The sequence below is a fragment of the Sceloporus undulatus genome, chromosome 1 (assembly GCF_019175285.1).
Source record: "Sceloporus undulatus isolate JIND9_A2432 ecotype Alabama chromosome 1, SceUnd_v1.1, whole genome shotgun sequence".
Classification (NCBI taxonomy): Eukaryota; Metazoa; Chordata; class Lepidosauria; order Squamata; family Phrynosomatidae; genus Sceloporus; species Sceloporus undulatus.
In genome coordinates this window covers 31,491,074-31,508,884 of record NC_056522.1, presented here as the reverse complement: position 1 = coordinate 31,508,884, position 17,811 = coordinate 31,491,074, and the positions used below count along the sequence as shown (strand labels likewise).

Sequence of the window (17,811 nt, the reverse complement as noted above, 5' to 3'; positions counted from 1 at the left end):
GTGAAGGGAATGCTGTGGATATAGTATATCTTGATTTCAGTAAGGCCTTTGACAAAGTTCTCCATGACATTCTTGCAAACAAGCTTGTAAAATATGGGCTAGATAAGGTAACTGTTACATGGATTTGGAATTGGTTGACTGACCAAACCCAAAGGGTGCTCAGCAATGGCTCCTTTTCATCTTGGAGAGAAGTGACCAGTGGGGTCCCACAGGGCTCTGTCCTGGGCCCAGTGTTATTCAACATCTTTATCGATGACTTGGATGGCAGAATTCTGGGCATACTCATCAAATTTGCAGATGAGAAATAGCTAATACTCCAGAGGCCAAGGTCTAAATTCAAAATGACCTGAATAGACTAGAAAGCTGGGCCAAAGCTAACAAAATGAAATTCTATATGGAGAAATGTAAAGTACTGCACTTAGGGCAGAAAAATGAATTGCACAGATATAGGATGGGGGTAGGCTTGCCATATCCCGGTGGGGGGCGTGACTTTCCCAGTTTTGGACCATGCCGCACGGTCACGGTCCGGTTTTGCCTCTCTCCCGGGATGGGTCCCCCCCTGGTTAGAGCGCCACCGCTCTTACTTGCCGCCGCCATTTTTTTTGTTTGTGCGGTGGCTCTTGCCGCCGCTGCCAATGCGGCTGTTGATGTGGACCCCCCTGGCCGTCGCCGCCACCGTCGTGGCCTTTGGCACCCGCCCGGGCCCTGTGCCCTGCGCGCCCACACTCACAGTTCTGCTGTGGTGCGCGCAGGGCTCTATCGGAGGCTGGAGCTCCTCCTATGGCTGGCAGGCTGGCCATGTGGGCCGTTGAGGGACTGAGGCAGCGGGCAGAGGTGGGCAGTGAGAAACAGCCACAGCAGCAGCAGCAGAAGCAGCCGACCAACCGCCTCTACCTCCTCCTCCTTTGCTGCCTCCTCCACACGCTCCCTTTCCATGGCCTCTTCCTCCTCCTCCTCCTCCTCCATGCCCTCTTCCTCCTCCTCCTCCTCCTCCATGCCCTTCTTTCCACGCATCATGCGCCAGCCTAAAAAGGGAGCTTGTCCCCTTAAGGAGGCAGAGCCTCGGAGGAGGAGGTGGAGTGGAGGAGGACTCTGGGCGAGGGGAAAGGACTCTTTCCTGGCCCCGTATGGCTCCAAGCAGCAAGAGAGTGCTTCTTACTCATTTAGGATTTTTGGACTTCAACTCCCAGAAGCCTCAGCCAGTTTAGCCAACTAGCAGGGATTCTGGGAGCTGTAGTCCAAAACAGCTGGAGAGCCCAAGTTTGGGAATCACTGACAAGACGAAAAGCAGGAGGAGGAGAGTGGCCATTTCCGGTCAGCCTTCTTTATTTATTTCTTTTTTCAGGGCAGGGTTGTGTAAAAGAGCCAGTCTGGTTTCAGTGTATTTATTTTTATTTTATTTTATTTTTGGTTAATTTTATTACTAAACTATATATATAAGTTTCCCTTGTTTTTTATTTTATTTTCGGTTAATTTTATTACTAAAAATATATAAGTTTCCCTTGGTTTTTTATTTTATTTTTGGTTAATTTTATTACTAAAACTATATAAGTTTCCCTTGGTTTTTTATTTTATTTTTGGTTAATTTTATTATTAATAATATATAAGTTTGCCTGTCTAGGAATAATGCCAAAATGTCCTCCATTTTGATCACACCTAAGAAACATGCATTTATATTAACATTTTAAAAAAAAAGCATCAAATTTTTCGCGTGTCCTCCATTTTTTAAAAATGTGCCGTACATTTGAAAATGTTGTCCTACATTTGTCCTACATTTGTCCCGGTTCAGAGGTCTTGACTTATGGCAACCCTAGATGGGGGACACCTGGCTGACTGAAACTACATGTGACTTTATTATGTGATCTAGGAGTCCAAGTAAATGACAAGTTGAACATGAGTCAACAGTGTGATGCAGCAGCTAAAAAGGCCAATGAAAATTTAGGCTGCATCAATAAAAGTATAGTGACTAGATCAAGAGAAGTAATAGTGCCACTGTATTCTGCTTTGGTCAGGCCCCACCTGGAATATTATTAATATAATAATAAATTCTTAATATAAAATATAATTAATATAATATAATTATATTTATAAATTATAAAATATAATTAAATAATATAATTTATTTATATCCTGCCTTTTCCTGAAGGAATCAAGGCAGGTTACAAAACAAAAATGACAGTAAAATACAATGTACAATAAAATTCACAATATACAATAAAATACCCTAATCCCCCTCTCAATCATATATACAGTCCTCCATCCGTTTTTGCAGGGGATCCCCTCCCGCCCCCCCCCCCCCTGGTAAAAATGGAAAACCGTGCCTATTCAAGCCCTATTGAATATGCGCCCACAGGCACGCACCCCATTTTAACTCCCTCCGTTCGTCCCCCGCGGATAATCAAGGGATGCAGATCCCAAGTCCGTGAGAATGGAGGGAGCACTGTGTATACACACACACACACACACTATATGTGTGTGTGTGTCAACACTTGTCCCTCCACTTTGACCTTTGCGGCTTTTGATTCACCACAGATTTTATTAATGTGTTCCCTCTAGGAATCTCTAGGTCCTCCAGCAAAACTCTATGGTCAACTTTCACCAAAGGTCACACTGAAGGATGTAGAGATTCCTAGAGAGAACACTGCACTATGCCTTTGTGGCTCCTCCAGTGCAACTCTATGGTCAGTGTCTGGCTGATGTTGACCATAGAGTTGCCCTGGAGGACCCAGAGATTCCTAGAATGGTGTTGTCTCAGATAAAAACAAAAGTGCTTTTTTTGTTTGTTTGTTTTGAGGTGGTTTTTCCACATTCACCAGGGCTGTGTGTGTATATTTGTGTTTTATATATTTGTGGTAGTTGTTTGTTGACTGAACACAGGAAAGATGCCACCACAGAGATAGGCCTCAGGGAGAGGTGCCAACCAAAGAGCCACCTGTGCCTTCGCGCATGCGCACACAGGACCCCCCACCTGGGCTCATTGTTGCTGTTCCTTTCCCTCCTCCTCCTCCTCCTCTCCCTGCCCCTCCCCTCGGGAGCCGGATCACGTGACGGCAGCCATTAACCCTTCCTCTCCCGCGGAGTCCTCCCTGAGTGCGCGCTTGGCTGCGCAGCCTGGAAGGACCCGGATGTTGGGCTTTTAACCCTTGGCGGCTTGGAGGCCCAGGCGGCGGGCGGTTGAGGCCGGGGCTCCGGTGGAGGAGCCGAGGAACGAGGCGGTCCTCTCCTTCCTCAGCTCCAGGAGGAGAAAGAGGAGGAGGGCGTCATGGCGGCCAACATGTACCGAGTGGGAGGTAGGTCTGGCCAATTGGGGAGGGTACCTTTCCAGCACAGGGCCTCCCTCCCTCCCTCCTTCCATGGTTTTGGGGTCCCTTGGGACAGGAGACCCTAGGGCCTGCTGTCCTCCATTTCTGGTTTCTGTCCAGGAGGGATCCCAAAAGGTCCCCCGTTTTGAGCATGGGTTCACATCCATAAGCAAAGGAGACGTCCTCCATTTGCCAGGGCTTGTCCTCCATTTTCCAGGGCTTATGTCCAGGAGGGATCCCCAAATCTCCTCCATTCAGAGCATGGATGTACTTTTGGAGGAAAAGGAGGCGTCCTCCTTTTTTCCAGGGCCTGTCCTCCATTTTGGGTTTCTGTCTAGGAGGGATCCCAGAAGGTCCTCCATTTTGAGCATGGATTTACATTTATAAGCAGGGTGACCTGTCCTCCTTTTCCAGGACCAAAATGTCCTCCATTTTGAGCATTCTCAAGAAGCATGGATTTGTATTTCTATGCAGGGTGACCCGAGGCGTCCTCCTTTTCCAGGGCCTGCCCTCCATTTCGGCTTTCTGTCCAGGAGGGATCCCAAAAGGTCCTCCATTTTGAGCAGGAGCTTACCTTTATAGGTAGGGTGACCCGGGAGGTCCTCCTTTTCCTGGCCCTGTCCTCCATTCCCACCTTCTCTCTAGGAGGAGGCTCCAAAACGTCTTCCATTTTGAGCATTCCCAAGCAGCATGGACTGGTATTTCTATGAGTGTTTTTAAGCTTTTCATTTGGCCATGCCCTACATTTTTTTCCCTGAAGGTCTTCCAATTTGTGGTGCCTTGTCCTCCTTAATAATAATAATAATAGATTAAATAATAATACATTTTGGCATAACACTCGAACCCAGACCCTAGTCCCTTCCAGTCCTTCTCTCCAGAAAGGAGGAGAGAAAGAGGTTGATGGGGAAGGAGAAACGTTTGCCTTCCTGCCTGAGTCCCTTCCCTCCTTCCCAGAAACTGCAGTTCCTCTGCGCCTTCCAAGGAAGGCCAGACAGCTGCTGTCTCTCCTCCGCGACTCTACTGTTGTTGTTCTGCACCTTAAAATTGTTCCCGACTTGAGGAGACCCTGACATGGGGTTTTCTTGGCAAAGTTTCTCCAGAGTGAGGTTTGTTTTACTCTGAGGCTGAGAGAGTGTGACATGCCCAAAGGCACCCAGTTGGGTTTTTATGTTCAAGTGGGGATTCAGACCCTGGTCTCCAGTTCTCAGAGCACTACTGGTTCTGCACCAGGGCTTAATATTTAGGGCTTCCCACGGCTAGCCTAAGGATTGATTCATTTATATTATGGTATTTATACCCCGCTCTCCTTTACTTTCCTAGGCTCAGGACACCTTTCCTTTATTTTCCTAGACCAGCCAAGGACACCTTTCCTTTCCTAGGCCAGTTAAAGATACCTTTTCTATCCTTTCCTTTCCTAGGCTGGTTAAGGACACCTTTCCTTTCATCCCTCCGTCTTGAGGACTAACTGAATGCCATCCTCAGTGAGGGAACCCCTTTGGTGCATTCACTGGGGGTCAGGAAAAGGAAACTGCAGCATCTGGAACCCCCCCCCCCCCATCCACATGTTCATTTGCAGATGCAGGTTCCACCATGTTGGGTTGCATTGACTCATGGCGGCCTACTTAGGAGGGTAATCTTGGCAGTGCAGTCTTCTGCATGGGGACTTGAGAGTGCCAAGTCCTGTAGATTTGGGTCTGCAAGGAAGCAGGTATAAAATGATGGTCGTGGTGGTGATGGTGCTCATTAGCATGGATTGAGAACTCGGATTTACCATTGAATGGAGAGAGAGAATTCTGACATTTCATTGCAGTAGGACTGTTGTAGTTGGGCTGTTCATCCATTGGAATTAATAGACAGTAAGAAGTGTGTGTGTGTATGTGTTTTCCCATGCATAGGTAACTTATGGAATTCACCAGCACAGGGTTGTGTTGGCTTGAAAAAGGCTTAGATGTTCTTGGAGGAAATGTTCAGAGCAGCGGTTCCCAAACTTTGATCCTCTTGGTGTTTTGGACTTTGTTTCCCAGGAACCCTAGCCACCTTGACCAACACTCAGGAATTCTGGCATATGAAGTCCAAACCATCTGGTGTACCAAAGTTTGGGAACCACTAGCTTAGATGCTAAGTGGAAGCCTTGTATTCAGAGCTTATGGAGCATTGAATCAGAGCTCAGAAAAGTTAATGTTTTGGACCAAAGTTTGCATGTTTGCTGTAAGATTAACACTGAGTACCTACTTTTCTGCTCATCTTGTGGCAAAATTTGAAAGATTGCTCCTTCCTTCCATTCCTTGTACAAAAGTGAATTGGTCTGTCAACTGAATATGAACTCATTGCTAGTGGCAGCACAGTGTTCACTGAAATTAAGGCAGTTGGAGATAGATGTGGTACTTGTGGCAAGCACAACTCTGTCCTTAAGTAGATGAGACTCACTAGGAGGCTTCAACAGATGCTTCCTCACCATTATCTAACATAGTTGCTTCACTTTGCCTAATGGTAGGGATGGTCATCACTGCATGGACTTCAGGTTTGTTTCAGGGTAGTTTTACTTGCAGCATCATAAATAAGTGTTGATTATATATATATATATATATATATATATATATATATATATGTGTGTGTGTGTGTGTATATATATATATCCCCTACGTAATTTCACACAAATATACATCTCTACAAGAATAAATACTTGGGAGTCCAACTGTAGAAGTGGACTTTAGTTTGAAATGACCACTTAACCTGGGAAGAGTGTAGAGTTAGATCTGTTTGTGAATTCATAAGTGCTGCTGCTTGTATGAGCCATCCTGGTTCATATAACCAAAAGATGAAACGGCCAAGTGTACCACTTCATTTTATGTTTAGGACTCAAGCGATTGAGTGCTTAGGTGCTGGAGGTATGGGTAGCTTAGGGCTGGAGGAAATTGATGTCCTGAGGTTGAGCGCTTGTGGTAGAAACTCATGACGATATGCCTCCTGTAATAGCCATATATACTTACAGAAAGTTAGTATGCCAGGAAGACCTCTAAATGAGGCTTCTTTTCCCTGAAATCCTAGCTGTCTGTGTGCAAGGGTTCTTTTTAAATAATAAACCTGGAGGAGTGGAAAACTGCTTCTCACACCCACCTTGTCGTCTTTTTGCCCTTGCATTAAGGAGAGCATCTTCTGGGTTTGTTCCTGAATGATGATAGAGAAAGGTTATGGCAGGCAGGCACTAGCTACAGTGGAGAGAGTGGTGGCTTGATGATGTGATACAATCAACCAGAGAGCAAAGTACAAAAAGAAACTTGAAGGATACAGATGAGAAAGACATAAAGCCTGAGAAAGCAAGAGGAAGCTGGGATGAGACAGTGGCTTATAGTGTCCTTCTTCCTGAGGTAAATAATGAAGTGAATGGAGGACTTTGAGGAGATGCAAGGTTATGTTGCAGGGAACTGGGTTGTAATATCATTCTGTGAATACTGAGGCCATCAAGCACTTTTCCTCAACCTGAGGCCATTTGGATTTGTAGGACTATATTTCTCCGTGTGGCTAATGGATGCCACTTCCCCTCAGGGAAAGTTGTGGATACTTTTGATGCCACTTCTGGCCTTACAGGTATTCAGTCATGAGAACCTGTACCTCTAATCTCAAGAGGTACAGCTCATGGTGCAGGTTTAGTGCACTTGTCATCTAATCTTCATGGCCACTTGGCCTAAGTATTTGTTTGCTCCAAAAAACAAAATATAGAAGCATGGTGCTCATTATTTGCAACGCTTGAGTGGTGGTGTGCCCGCTGTGGGTTGACACTCAGATTTTTTTTTGCTTGCTGCACTGTCTTTCTTCAGAGAATGGTTCAAGAGCAACAATTCTTGATCCCAACAGAACAGAGATGTAAATTATGCAGCCCTCCATATATAATTGCACCACAGCTTCGAGCATGTCTCAATACTTGGGTGCTGGCTAAAGCTGCTGGAAATTGTAGTCAAACAATGTCTGGAGAACCACATGATTCCCTCAAACATTAGAAGATGGCTGTGAATTATATTTATTTGCAGGCCCGTATAACAGGTGGGCCTTTTCACTCTCAGTAACATGGACCAGTGTTTAAATTACTTTGTTTTTCTTAAAGGAGGATATATTTTTGCAGTGGTTCTCAGCTTTCGGTCCTTTAGATACAGTGGTACCCCGGGATACGAAATACCCAGGTTACGAAATTTCCGGGATACGAAAAAATCCCATAGGAAATAACTGTTCCGGGTTACGAATGTTTTTTCGGGTTACGAAAAATTTTTTTGGTGCTTTTCGGCGCTTTTTCGCACGAAATGCGGCTTTTCCCCATTAACGCCTATGGGTTTTCGGCTTGCGAAGGCTTTTCGGGTTACGAAAGCGGCCGCGGAACGAATTAATTTCGTAACCCGAGGGAGCACTGTATTCTGGACTTTGATCCCAACATCATGACCATTAGCTGTGTTGCCTAGGGCTTCTGTGGGTTGAAGTACAATACTTCTGGAGGGTATTCTATTCTCAGAGGATGAGAATCATTGTTTTAAGGGGAAGATATTAAACAATGATGCTGTTAGACTGGCATGGGCAAAGTGTGGCCTGTAGTCTACATGGAGTTGTGGTGGCCCCTCCCCCAGAAGCACCTCAAGCCATTATATCCCTCTTAATTTTGGGGGCCATTTTTTTGCTCTCAAATCTCCCAAACCTGCATAAAAAGACAATACTTTGTTCCCCTAACTCTCCAGCTCCTAAACCTCCCCAGACAAAAAGATCAAGTGCAAGTTAGCCAAAATGGTGGCTGGAAGATACATCATGTCACTTCAGTTGTGCTGAAATGTGATGCTGTGGTCTACTAGGCAAGTGTGGGTGGTTTAGCAAGTTTTTTTCCAAACACAATCAAACATTGTCATCCTCAGTGGTGTCACCCGACTTGGTGACACCCAGTGTTGGGGGTGGGGCTTCCAGCATGCGTGCCCCACACGAGGGCACACATGCACACAAATTGTGCCTGAAGCCCCACAGTGGCCCAGATGGGATGTACAAGGCCTCGCGGTGGCCTGGATAGGGTGTTCAAGGCCTCATGGTGGCCCCGGGGAGGCCCCATTGGAGGCAGGAGACTGAACGGGTGTTGCTCCCCTTCTGGAGTGTCACCCTGTGTGGCCTGTGGCCCCCCATTGACACTACTGGTCAGGCTATGTATGTGTTCTCAAATGCCAGTCTTGCTCTATTTAACAGTTCATTTGTTGGTCTTTCAGATGTTTTGGACCAGTTTCTAGCATTCCCAGCCAGCATGGTTAATTTCAGTCCCAGAAAACCTTGTGATAGGTTGCCATAAGTTGGAAATGACTTGAATACACACAACAGCAAATGGTCAATGGCCAGGGGTTCTTTGAGCTGAAGCCAAAACACATGGAGGGTCAAAGGATGAGAACCACTAGTGAAATGATAATTATTAAAGCTTGCTGGGGGGTACCCAGCATAGACTGAATTTGGTTCCCAAACAGAGAGTTGCACACACAGTTTCTTGCCCTGTGGTTGAATTGGGAAATAGAAAATATATCGGGTTGCATGCATCACTTTTATAGTATAGAAATATGAGTACAGACTGAACAGAAAATAATAACATGGCTTGCCCATCCTAGAAACAAGATCTTGATTCACCTCTTATCAACTGGACACAAGGGTGCCTTCCTGCACAATCTGTGGTCCAAAACACACAGCAGAGATAATCCAGTTTGAAACTTCTTTAACTGCCCTGGCTCAGTGTTAGGGAATCCTGTGAATTGTAATTTATTGTGGCACCAGAGCTCTCTGACAAAGAAGGCTAAATGTCTCACAAAACTACAGTTCCCAGAATTCCATAGCACTGAGCCAGGGCAGTTAAAGAGATCTCAAACTGGATTATTTATGTGGTGTGTTTTGGACCTGTGTTAATTTTTCTCTTCCAGTATACTGTTCTCTGAAAGTAAAGCAGTTCATTTGGTGGGATCCATTTTTGTTGTTGTGTGAGAAAGTTTTCACCATGCCTACTTTTGTTAAATGGCCAGGGACAAACTCACCAGCTATGATGTAATGGTTATGTAGAACAAGCAGGTCCTTCCGCCTTCTCCTTCCAAGGTGGAACACCTGTTCTTTGTATCTAAAAGGCTGTTCATGTGCAGTATGTTTCAAACACTGAGTGGGTGTCTCTGTGTAATGTTTAGTGTGTGGCTTAGCAGTTTCATGGTTGTTTCAGTACAACACTCAGCTCTCAAATTTATCTATCATTATTCCGACATTACTCTTGTCAACAGTCTCGTAAGGCGTCTCAAAGAACATTTTACCAATGGTGGCTGGTTGCTTCTGTTTTAGTGAAATGGTGGATATATTCTGGGTTTTAGCCTGAATTTTAAAGAAACTATCCAAGGTGATAAACCTTAACTCCTCTCACCAAAAAAAATCAGTACCTTGGATATCATCTTTGACAAAGGTCCAGAATGGAGTCAATGTTCCATTTACACAAAGGTCATCAGCTTTTGCTGCACTTCACAATGGACCCATTTTATTAAATTCTTATTAATTTTTCCCTACCTTGGCTACTATCTTTGTTCCAGTTGTCATCTATGCTTTTGTATATTATATTGAAGAATAGTCAGATTCCATTAAAATATGCAAAAGAGTACAAGACACATTTCCTGACTGTGATCTTTCTGATTCTAGGTGAGCGATTTCTCCATAATGAAACTAATGTCTAATGGAAGTTCAATATGTTTTCTATGTATTAATGTATGTTATTTCCCCCATATAATGTAAGGTAGCCCAGTCCCCAGAGTAAAGGAACAGAACTTAAGTATGCTATTCAAAAAGCGAACATGGTAGTGCTATATTTCAAAAACAAAATGTTGGCCATAACTTGGGAGTAACATTGCTTATTGGCAGTGTGTCAGTAACATTATTTTTTCATTGATTTTTAAAATAAAAATAAGTTTAGCAGTTAAAACCCCCTATTAACCTCATTTGTATCTCCTGGTAATGTTATAAAGTAATAAGTAACTTTTTAAAAAGTGTAACAAAAATATCCTCATGTAGTGAATAATATCATTAATTTTCACATTATTTCAAAGCTATGGAAGCTATGTCTTATGGGACATTGTTGCCACATAATATAGCTTGTAAGTCACTCCCAGCTGAATCTTAGTCTTTTGTTTTGTCAGTAGGTCATTTTAAGCCTTTAAAAGTTCTGTTTTGACCAGTGAAATAGCGTGTTTAATTTAACCTCCAGAACTTAAACATCCATATTGGGTAGTTTGAGTTGAGTTTCTATTTCCTTTCTTCACTTTCCAATTCTAAAGTGAACTCAGTTTGGGTTCAGTTTAAGGGTGCCAAGTGATATGTTATCTGTCCTGAGAATGAGAGCACTTCAGTATGGTTTCATTTGTTGTACCTGCCATGGCAAAGTAGCTTCTTTAGAGCCAGGATGTATAGCTTGAACTGTGCTCTGAGGCATTTTCCAGTCTTATGATGGAATAGTTGAATGCCAGGTTACTGCAGTTGTTCTTTTAAAGTGTCAGGATTGCTACAGTCATGTTGTAAGCATCTTCAAGGTGTGGTGAAATGAAATTCAAATATGAAAGAAAAGGCATGGGAAGTTACCTGTTCACCTGTGGGATAACTCTACCTTTCTTTGGGCTGTTAGCTGCTCACTACCTCTGCATTTCTAGCCAGTACAGCAAGGAAATAATGCTGTGCTCCTGACCTGATTTTGGGCATCTCACCAAGAGATAGCCTTGTTCTTTAATGAGAGACTTCATTGGCAGGCAGACTTGTCTTCCTTCTTTCTTGAGTGAATTATTTGCGCATCTCCTGTAAGGCAGTAGTAAACTTCTTTTAAAAAACTGGCTTCAACTTAAAGTGCCTGTATTGTCAAAGAGGGTTCAGGAGAGGGTTCAGTGGAGAGGTGAAGGTCTGAAGAAAAACCTGGAAAAGAAAAATAACTATTGTTTGTTTGGGTACTTTTTAAAACGTCCTCTCCCCCCAAGACATTTTTGGAAACATTGAAAAGATGCAGTATTAATCTTCTTTAAGGACTGAAAGTAATTTTGTTACTTTAATAACATAACACTTGCTATGTATAATTTTGGCATAAGATTATCATGCTTGATACGATAAAAGTACAGTTTATTCAGAATATAATTAGAAATTGAAAAGGGCAATGTAGGTTTCTAGATGTGGAAAATGATCTTTTTCTAAAGAGCTATGTTAGGGATTTGGGTAACACAGGGTAACTTCAATCATATTTAGAGTTGCAGTTTTATAAACTGTAATTTGAAATTGGGGCTTTCTTTTGGGTATATGCGTATAAGATAGGTATGGAAAGAATATTGACAAATGTTGCTCAAATGGGAAACCAAGAATCATGGATTGGAGAATCTTTACAGTTTGGGGCTTATTTACTCAAAATTTGCAGGTGCCTTTATTGCACAAAACTCAGCATTTTTTGGTACAGACATTAATATTTTATGTACAGACATTAATATTTCTGCACAGAAAATGCTGTTTCCTGCCCCAAAAAACATATACACAATTTTTGTACAGAGCAAGTCTCAAAACTACAGATTGGCTTTGGAAATTGCATTTTTTGGAATACTTTTTTCTCACTGGGAATAAAATTGCTAAAATGAATTGTCACTTCCTACAAGAATGAAATTAGCAAAGAACTACATCCCTGATTGTAGGATGGACGTGTCAGGTTCTGAGTTTCTAAGGCCACAGTGCTGTACTCACTTGACTTTAGATTACACTTCAGTGAATATAGTGGTTTAAGTTTGGTTTACAAGTCTCCATCTGTCCCCTATATTCTATATGGCAATACTCTCATGACAGTTAAACTGAAGGTTTGCATTATCTAGTCATTTTTAATAACGCCATGAATTCTTCACTCAAGGTCATAGCCCTCATATGGGGCCATGAGCATTTTTAAAGTCTTCTTCAGTGTAATGATTTGGAAAGTGTACAAAACCATTTATCGTGGCATTGCCAAGCATACTTTCCCACACATTTTGTATGAGTCATGATGCATATGGAAATTATTTCAGCTCTTAATGTTACCTGCACTGCTAGCCAGTACACTCTTCTGTTCACACTGGTAGTAATGTACCAGTTAATTGCTATATTTACTTGCCAGTCTATGCTTTTCACTGGAGTTGTGTTATTTTTTTTAAAAGTTTCTACTTTAGTCCCAGAAAAATACCTTCAAGTATAGGTTGAATCTCCCTTATCCTTTATCTGAAATGCTGGTACCAAAAGTGTTCTGGATTTTTTATTTTTTATTTGGATTTCAGAATAGCTATGTAAATACATAATGGGATATCTTGGGGATGGGACTCAAGTCTAAACTCAGAATTCATTTGTGTTTTTTGTAATTTTCTACAATATTTTAAATAATGTTGTCCATCGAACAAGACCATTAGAAAGCAAAGGTCTCACTATCTCAGCCAGCCATGAAAACAGTTTTGTTTTTTGCAGTATTTCAGATTTCAGAATTCTTGATAAGGGAGACTCCGCCTGTATTTCATGAGGATATGCATTATAGATAAGTTAGAGATGGGAGTTGTCATTAGCACTTGAGGTTTGTCCTTTTCTTACAGCCTATCCAAGGGCCCCACTGTAACAAACAAACAAAAGAATATTTTCTACTGTAGGTGTCTATATATGAACAATATTTTATTTTCAATTCTCTAATTTACAGTGTGCTACTTTATAAAATCTTACATTAATATTCTTTCCCCCAAAATTAAAGATAATCTTAGATGGGAGATGTAAGAGGTTATTAGCAGTTGAAAATTGTCCATGCTATTACCAGAAATAGCAATTATAACAGAACATAAAGGCATTTGATTTTGATCATTATTATTATTTTTTTGATAGCTGATAATTTATGTAATAAATACAGGCAGATGGACAAACTGGATCTCAGTACTGTGGTTAGGTTCAGGCACCATATTTTAAGAAAGGTATTGACCAATGAGTGTATGCAAAAGAGGGGGATCAGGATTTGAATATATCTAGAAAAATAAATCGATTGAGAAATATTTGGAAATACATTTAGCCTGGAGGACAGAAGAATAAAGGAAGATGGCAGTGAGACATGACCATTGTCTTCAAATATCTGAAGGGTTGTGATGTAGACAATAAAATCAAAATAGGAGATGAGTAAATGTGCTGATGGATGGTCACTTCTTTATTTTCTTAGGACTTTTAAAAGCTCAGCGTGTTTTGGCCTCTATCAAAATTTGCCTTCAAAGTCTATACTATAAAATACAAATAACTTTTCAGTTACATACGTTAACGGAGACAATATAAAATCATTTAAATTTTCAACAAATGTATAAAATACATTGTTTAACATTGTTTAACATATCAAAGTGTACTTACTTATCTTCAAATAGAAATTTCTGTAGTTGTGTAAGGTTGCATCAACACTGCAGAAATAATCCAGGTTGACATCACTTTAACTGCCATTTCTCTTTCTTTCTTTCTTTTTTAATATATATATTTATTGCCATTGAATCCAACATATATATCCACATATCAACATCAGACATAAAACGTATACAAAATGACATAAAGTGCCATTTCTCAGTGATATGGAATCCTGGGATTTGTAGTTTGTTGTGGCATCAGAGCACTCTAACATAGGCTAAATAATTCACAAAACTACAAGATCCAGAATTCCATCGCACTTGAGCCATGGCAGTTAAAGTGATGTCAACCTGGATTATATCTTTGGATGCAACCCCAAATGCTCTTCAGATAATTAGAATACAACTCATTATTAAAAGCCCTTTTCCCACGAATAGTCAATTTCCAAAGCCCTGTCAAAGCAAACAACGTTTTGCTGGCCACTGAATAAACATGGGGGGGCACTCATCTTGCTTCTCTGGGGAGGAACTTCCAGAGCTTGGGAACAGTACTGAGAAAGCTCTTTCATATGTTCCAACCTGGAGTACCTTTAGGGGATTGAGATAGGGGCCAGCCCAGCTCATATGGAAGAATGTGGTCCTTCAGATAATCTGGGCCTAAGCCATATAAGGCTTTACACAGTGTGCCTGCATCATATGCGGCTTTCAGCATATGCTGAAAGCTGCGCGGGGAGAAGGGGCAGAGCGTCCCATAGGGAACAATGGAGTGTGCGCCTGTGGTGCGTGTGCGTCACCACATGCACAAGCCCCATTCATTTAAATGGAGCTCAAGCATAGGCGGAATTTGCTTTACGCGGGAGAGTCCGGAACAGATCCCCGTGTAAAGTAAGGGCGCACTGTATATCATAATCAGCAATTTGAATTGTGCCTGGGAATGGACTGGCAGCATGTGTAACTGTTGGGACAGGTTGTGTGCTCCCTTTAGCCAGAAAACATTAGGAATCTGTCTTCACTTTTTTGGGAGCCAGATGAAATTTATGTGCACTTTTCAAAGACAGCACCACATAGACTGCAGGGCTGTCTGCATGAGCCAAGAGGCCTGTGTTCCCCTGGTCTCACATCATCCTGTTTAGATGACATAGGCTGGGCCAAAATCCAGCAGGCTGGATGTGAATTCGGTGGAGCCGACCTAATGCCGGGTTAAAGAGGCCTTGGTGTGGATCAAAATGACCCTCCATTTACAAACACTGACAAATCAAATGGCCCCATGCACCACTTCTGTCCATTGTTGCTGCTAGTGACAAGAGCACTGTTGCCATTTCTGATATGGGATCAGGGCACTTGGCCATGTGAGTGTTACCAGACAACCCATTTCCATGTTAGATGTAGTGATGGGGGCTTTTTACTAGTGGCAATGGTGAATGGAGATAAGGGGCGCATGGTGGTGGTGGGTCCCTGACACTGGGCATGTAAACATCCACCAATCCCCATGCAGCTCTTGGACTGATCCGGGTTGGAACCTAGGCCAGGATAGCATGGGCTTGGCCTGTGCTATCCTGGCCTGTCTGCTCAGGGCCTGTGTGACAGTAGTCAGAATGATAACAACTTGGGATATTAATGGGTGAGAAGCTATGGTTGGGACCCAGGCAGTCACTATGTTTACAGCTTTCACAAAGTAAGTCACATGGGCTTTGGTAGAATACCATTTAACTTGTATTGAAATGAATTTAGGGTATACAAGCAGCAACACTCTTGACTGCAAACTAGCAGTCTATATAGAGGGAAGAGAGTTGGATTATATTAATCAATAGAGCAAACTGCTTAGGAAGCTGTGATCTGAAAAAATATTAACTGAAGAATCTACTAATAATATGCTTCTTGATCTCATATTTTTAAGTTGTTAGTTCTGGGGTCTTTGGATTGAGAGGTTTGATAAAAGGCTACTTTTAGGTTCCATCTAGTGCGAAATGTTATTTGTCAGTTTAGCTTTGTGGCTGTGATTTACAAGTAGCTTTGGTAGCCCAAACCTAGTTTATTTCAAAACACAAAAGTAATTCTTTAAGGGTTGTAAATGTGTGATTCTCCTATTGGGTACAATTTAAGCCACTATATAAATCATTGTGGGACTGAATCATTAGTGAGGTTCCACTCGGTTAATCCTGGGAGATACAGAAGAAAACTTATTCATGAAATTTGAACATCTAAAATATAATAAAGCCAGCTTTTTATTGAATCTACACATACTAACAGTGTGCCTCCATAAAACCATGAACCACTGGGTTTCTCAGAGTGTTAATACTGGTGTTTGTTTTGCTTTTTTGAGGGAAGAACATTAAATATCTTTTTATTTTTCTAACAGATTATGTCTATTTTGAAAATTCTTCAAGCAATCCATATTTGATAAGACGGATAGAAGAACTTAATAAGGTAATCCTTTGTGCTACTTTACACGAGTAGCATATATGTTTTCCTAGTTCTTGTGTAAACTCTGCCAAGAAACTTCTTTAGAAATGGAAATGTACTTTAATTTTTTGCCATAACTGAAAAAGGCTGCAAATCTAATATACCATTTGTTTAATGAGACCTGATATGCTTTTGTAAAAAATCTGTTCTTGGTTGCTAACATCCTTTTGCCATGGAATGAGCCCATCAGAGATGTCTGAACTTGCCAAATACAGTGGACCCTCGACATTTAATGGGATTAGGGATACAGGGCTGTTGTGAAAGTGGAAAAACTACAAATAAAAAAACCCACTATTTTTTAAACTGAGAGAACACCTCTTTAAGAATGTTTGGGGCATCCAGGCCAATTCTGCAGTCATTATCTGCCAGAAGTTGACCATACAGTAACACTGGAGGACATATAAATGCCTAGAGAAGTGATTTCTCTAGGAATTGCTAGGTCCTCTAGCACAGCTTCTGGTGAAAATTGACAATAGAGTCACATTGGAGGACCTAGAAATTCCTAGAGAGAACATATTAATCAAAGTTGTGAATATTCAAAACCACAAAAGTCAAAGCTGCAAATGTGGAGGGCTGAGTGTAGTAATAAACAATAGAAAGCAATAGCTAAGTAATTTTAAAAAGCTGGCTGAGAGTGATTGTCAGTAGAAGTGATATTCATGGAGGTAGGACAAGGATCACTTGAACAGTCTGCAAGAACATATATGGTTTCAAAGCAGACAACTCCAGCTCTGTCTCTTGGAGACAGTTGGAAGTTGAGAAGGAGCCATAGGCTCACTCCTATGGCTCCTCTCAGAGACAGCTGGGGGCCGGAAAAAGCCTATGGAGAGAAGTCTCGTCCTGGAAATCCCACCCCCAAAGAGTGGAAGTCCCGTCCCTGGTGGGTGGAAGTCCTGCCCCCAGGATGTGCCGGAAAAATTCTTAGTTGGAACATGCAGGCCCATAAAGGTTCACCATCACTGCTATAGGGTGTTTCCATGGCAGTTAAAGTGAAAGACCCCATAATTAATGAGGACAAGGCAAGCATGGAATTATAGACAGTAGGCTGCCATCTGAGGCATCTCTTTGGTGGTCCAGATAATTATATTGATTAAGACATAGGGCATGCCATATCAACATAACAAAGATAACATTAGACTTGGGAGAAAGTCTTATGGGAGTGCAAGATTGTGAGGCAGCTCTACTTTCTGTGGCAAAGTTTTGCTGGTTCCTGTCTTTTGTTCTTTGATATATGCTTTATTTATTTATTTAAATTTGTTTTCTATCTGTTTTTCAGACAGCCAATGGCAATGTGGAAGCAAAAGTGGTGTGTTTTTACAGACGTCGAGATATCTCCAATAGCCTCATCATGCTTGCAGACAAACATGCTAGTAAGTTGACTGTTTTATTTGGAAATGCACTGTATGAATTAGATATGTGCTCTGTGAATTATTTACAGTGTGTGTGTGTGTGTGTACACACATGTGCATGTGGTGTGTTTATGTGTACTTACATGCAGAAGAGTGTGCATTGGAATTCAAATGGAGTTTAACCATACTCCAATACTTACCTTCTGACTAGTGGGATGCCCATTTTGACGACTGTATTTGGGCTGGAATCTGATTGAGGCATTTTGTTAGTGTAAAAATTGTTGAACCTTGGAGTCCTGGGGGTGAAATGCAGAGAGAGAC

At 41.9% G+C, this 17,811-nt stretch overlaps 1 protein-coding gene across 5 annotated transcripts in view; it reads left to right on the top strand.

The window, feature by feature from the left end:
• Positions 1–3,073: 3,073 nt before the first annotated feature.
• MTA3 (metastasis associated 1 family member 3) overlaps positions 3,074–17,811 on the top strand; it is a 166,244-nt gene continuing 151,506 nt past the window's right edge. For 2 of the 5 annotated variants that reach the window (XM_042442507.1, XM_042442515.1), the window contains exons 1-3: positions 3,075–3,290; positions 16,038–16,105; positions 17,418–17,511. In XM_042442507.1, the coding sequence (XP_042298441.1) occupies positions 3,263–3,290; positions 16,038–16,105; positions 17,418–17,511 (190 nt within the window). In that variant the 5' untranslated portion in view covers positions 3,075–3,262. Of the gene's footprint in view, positions 3,291–16,037; positions 16,106–17,417; positions 17,512–17,811 lie in introns of all 5 variants that reach the window. The other 3 variants (XM_042442531.1, XM_042442524.1, XM_042442499.1) reach the window with 2 other exon arrangements.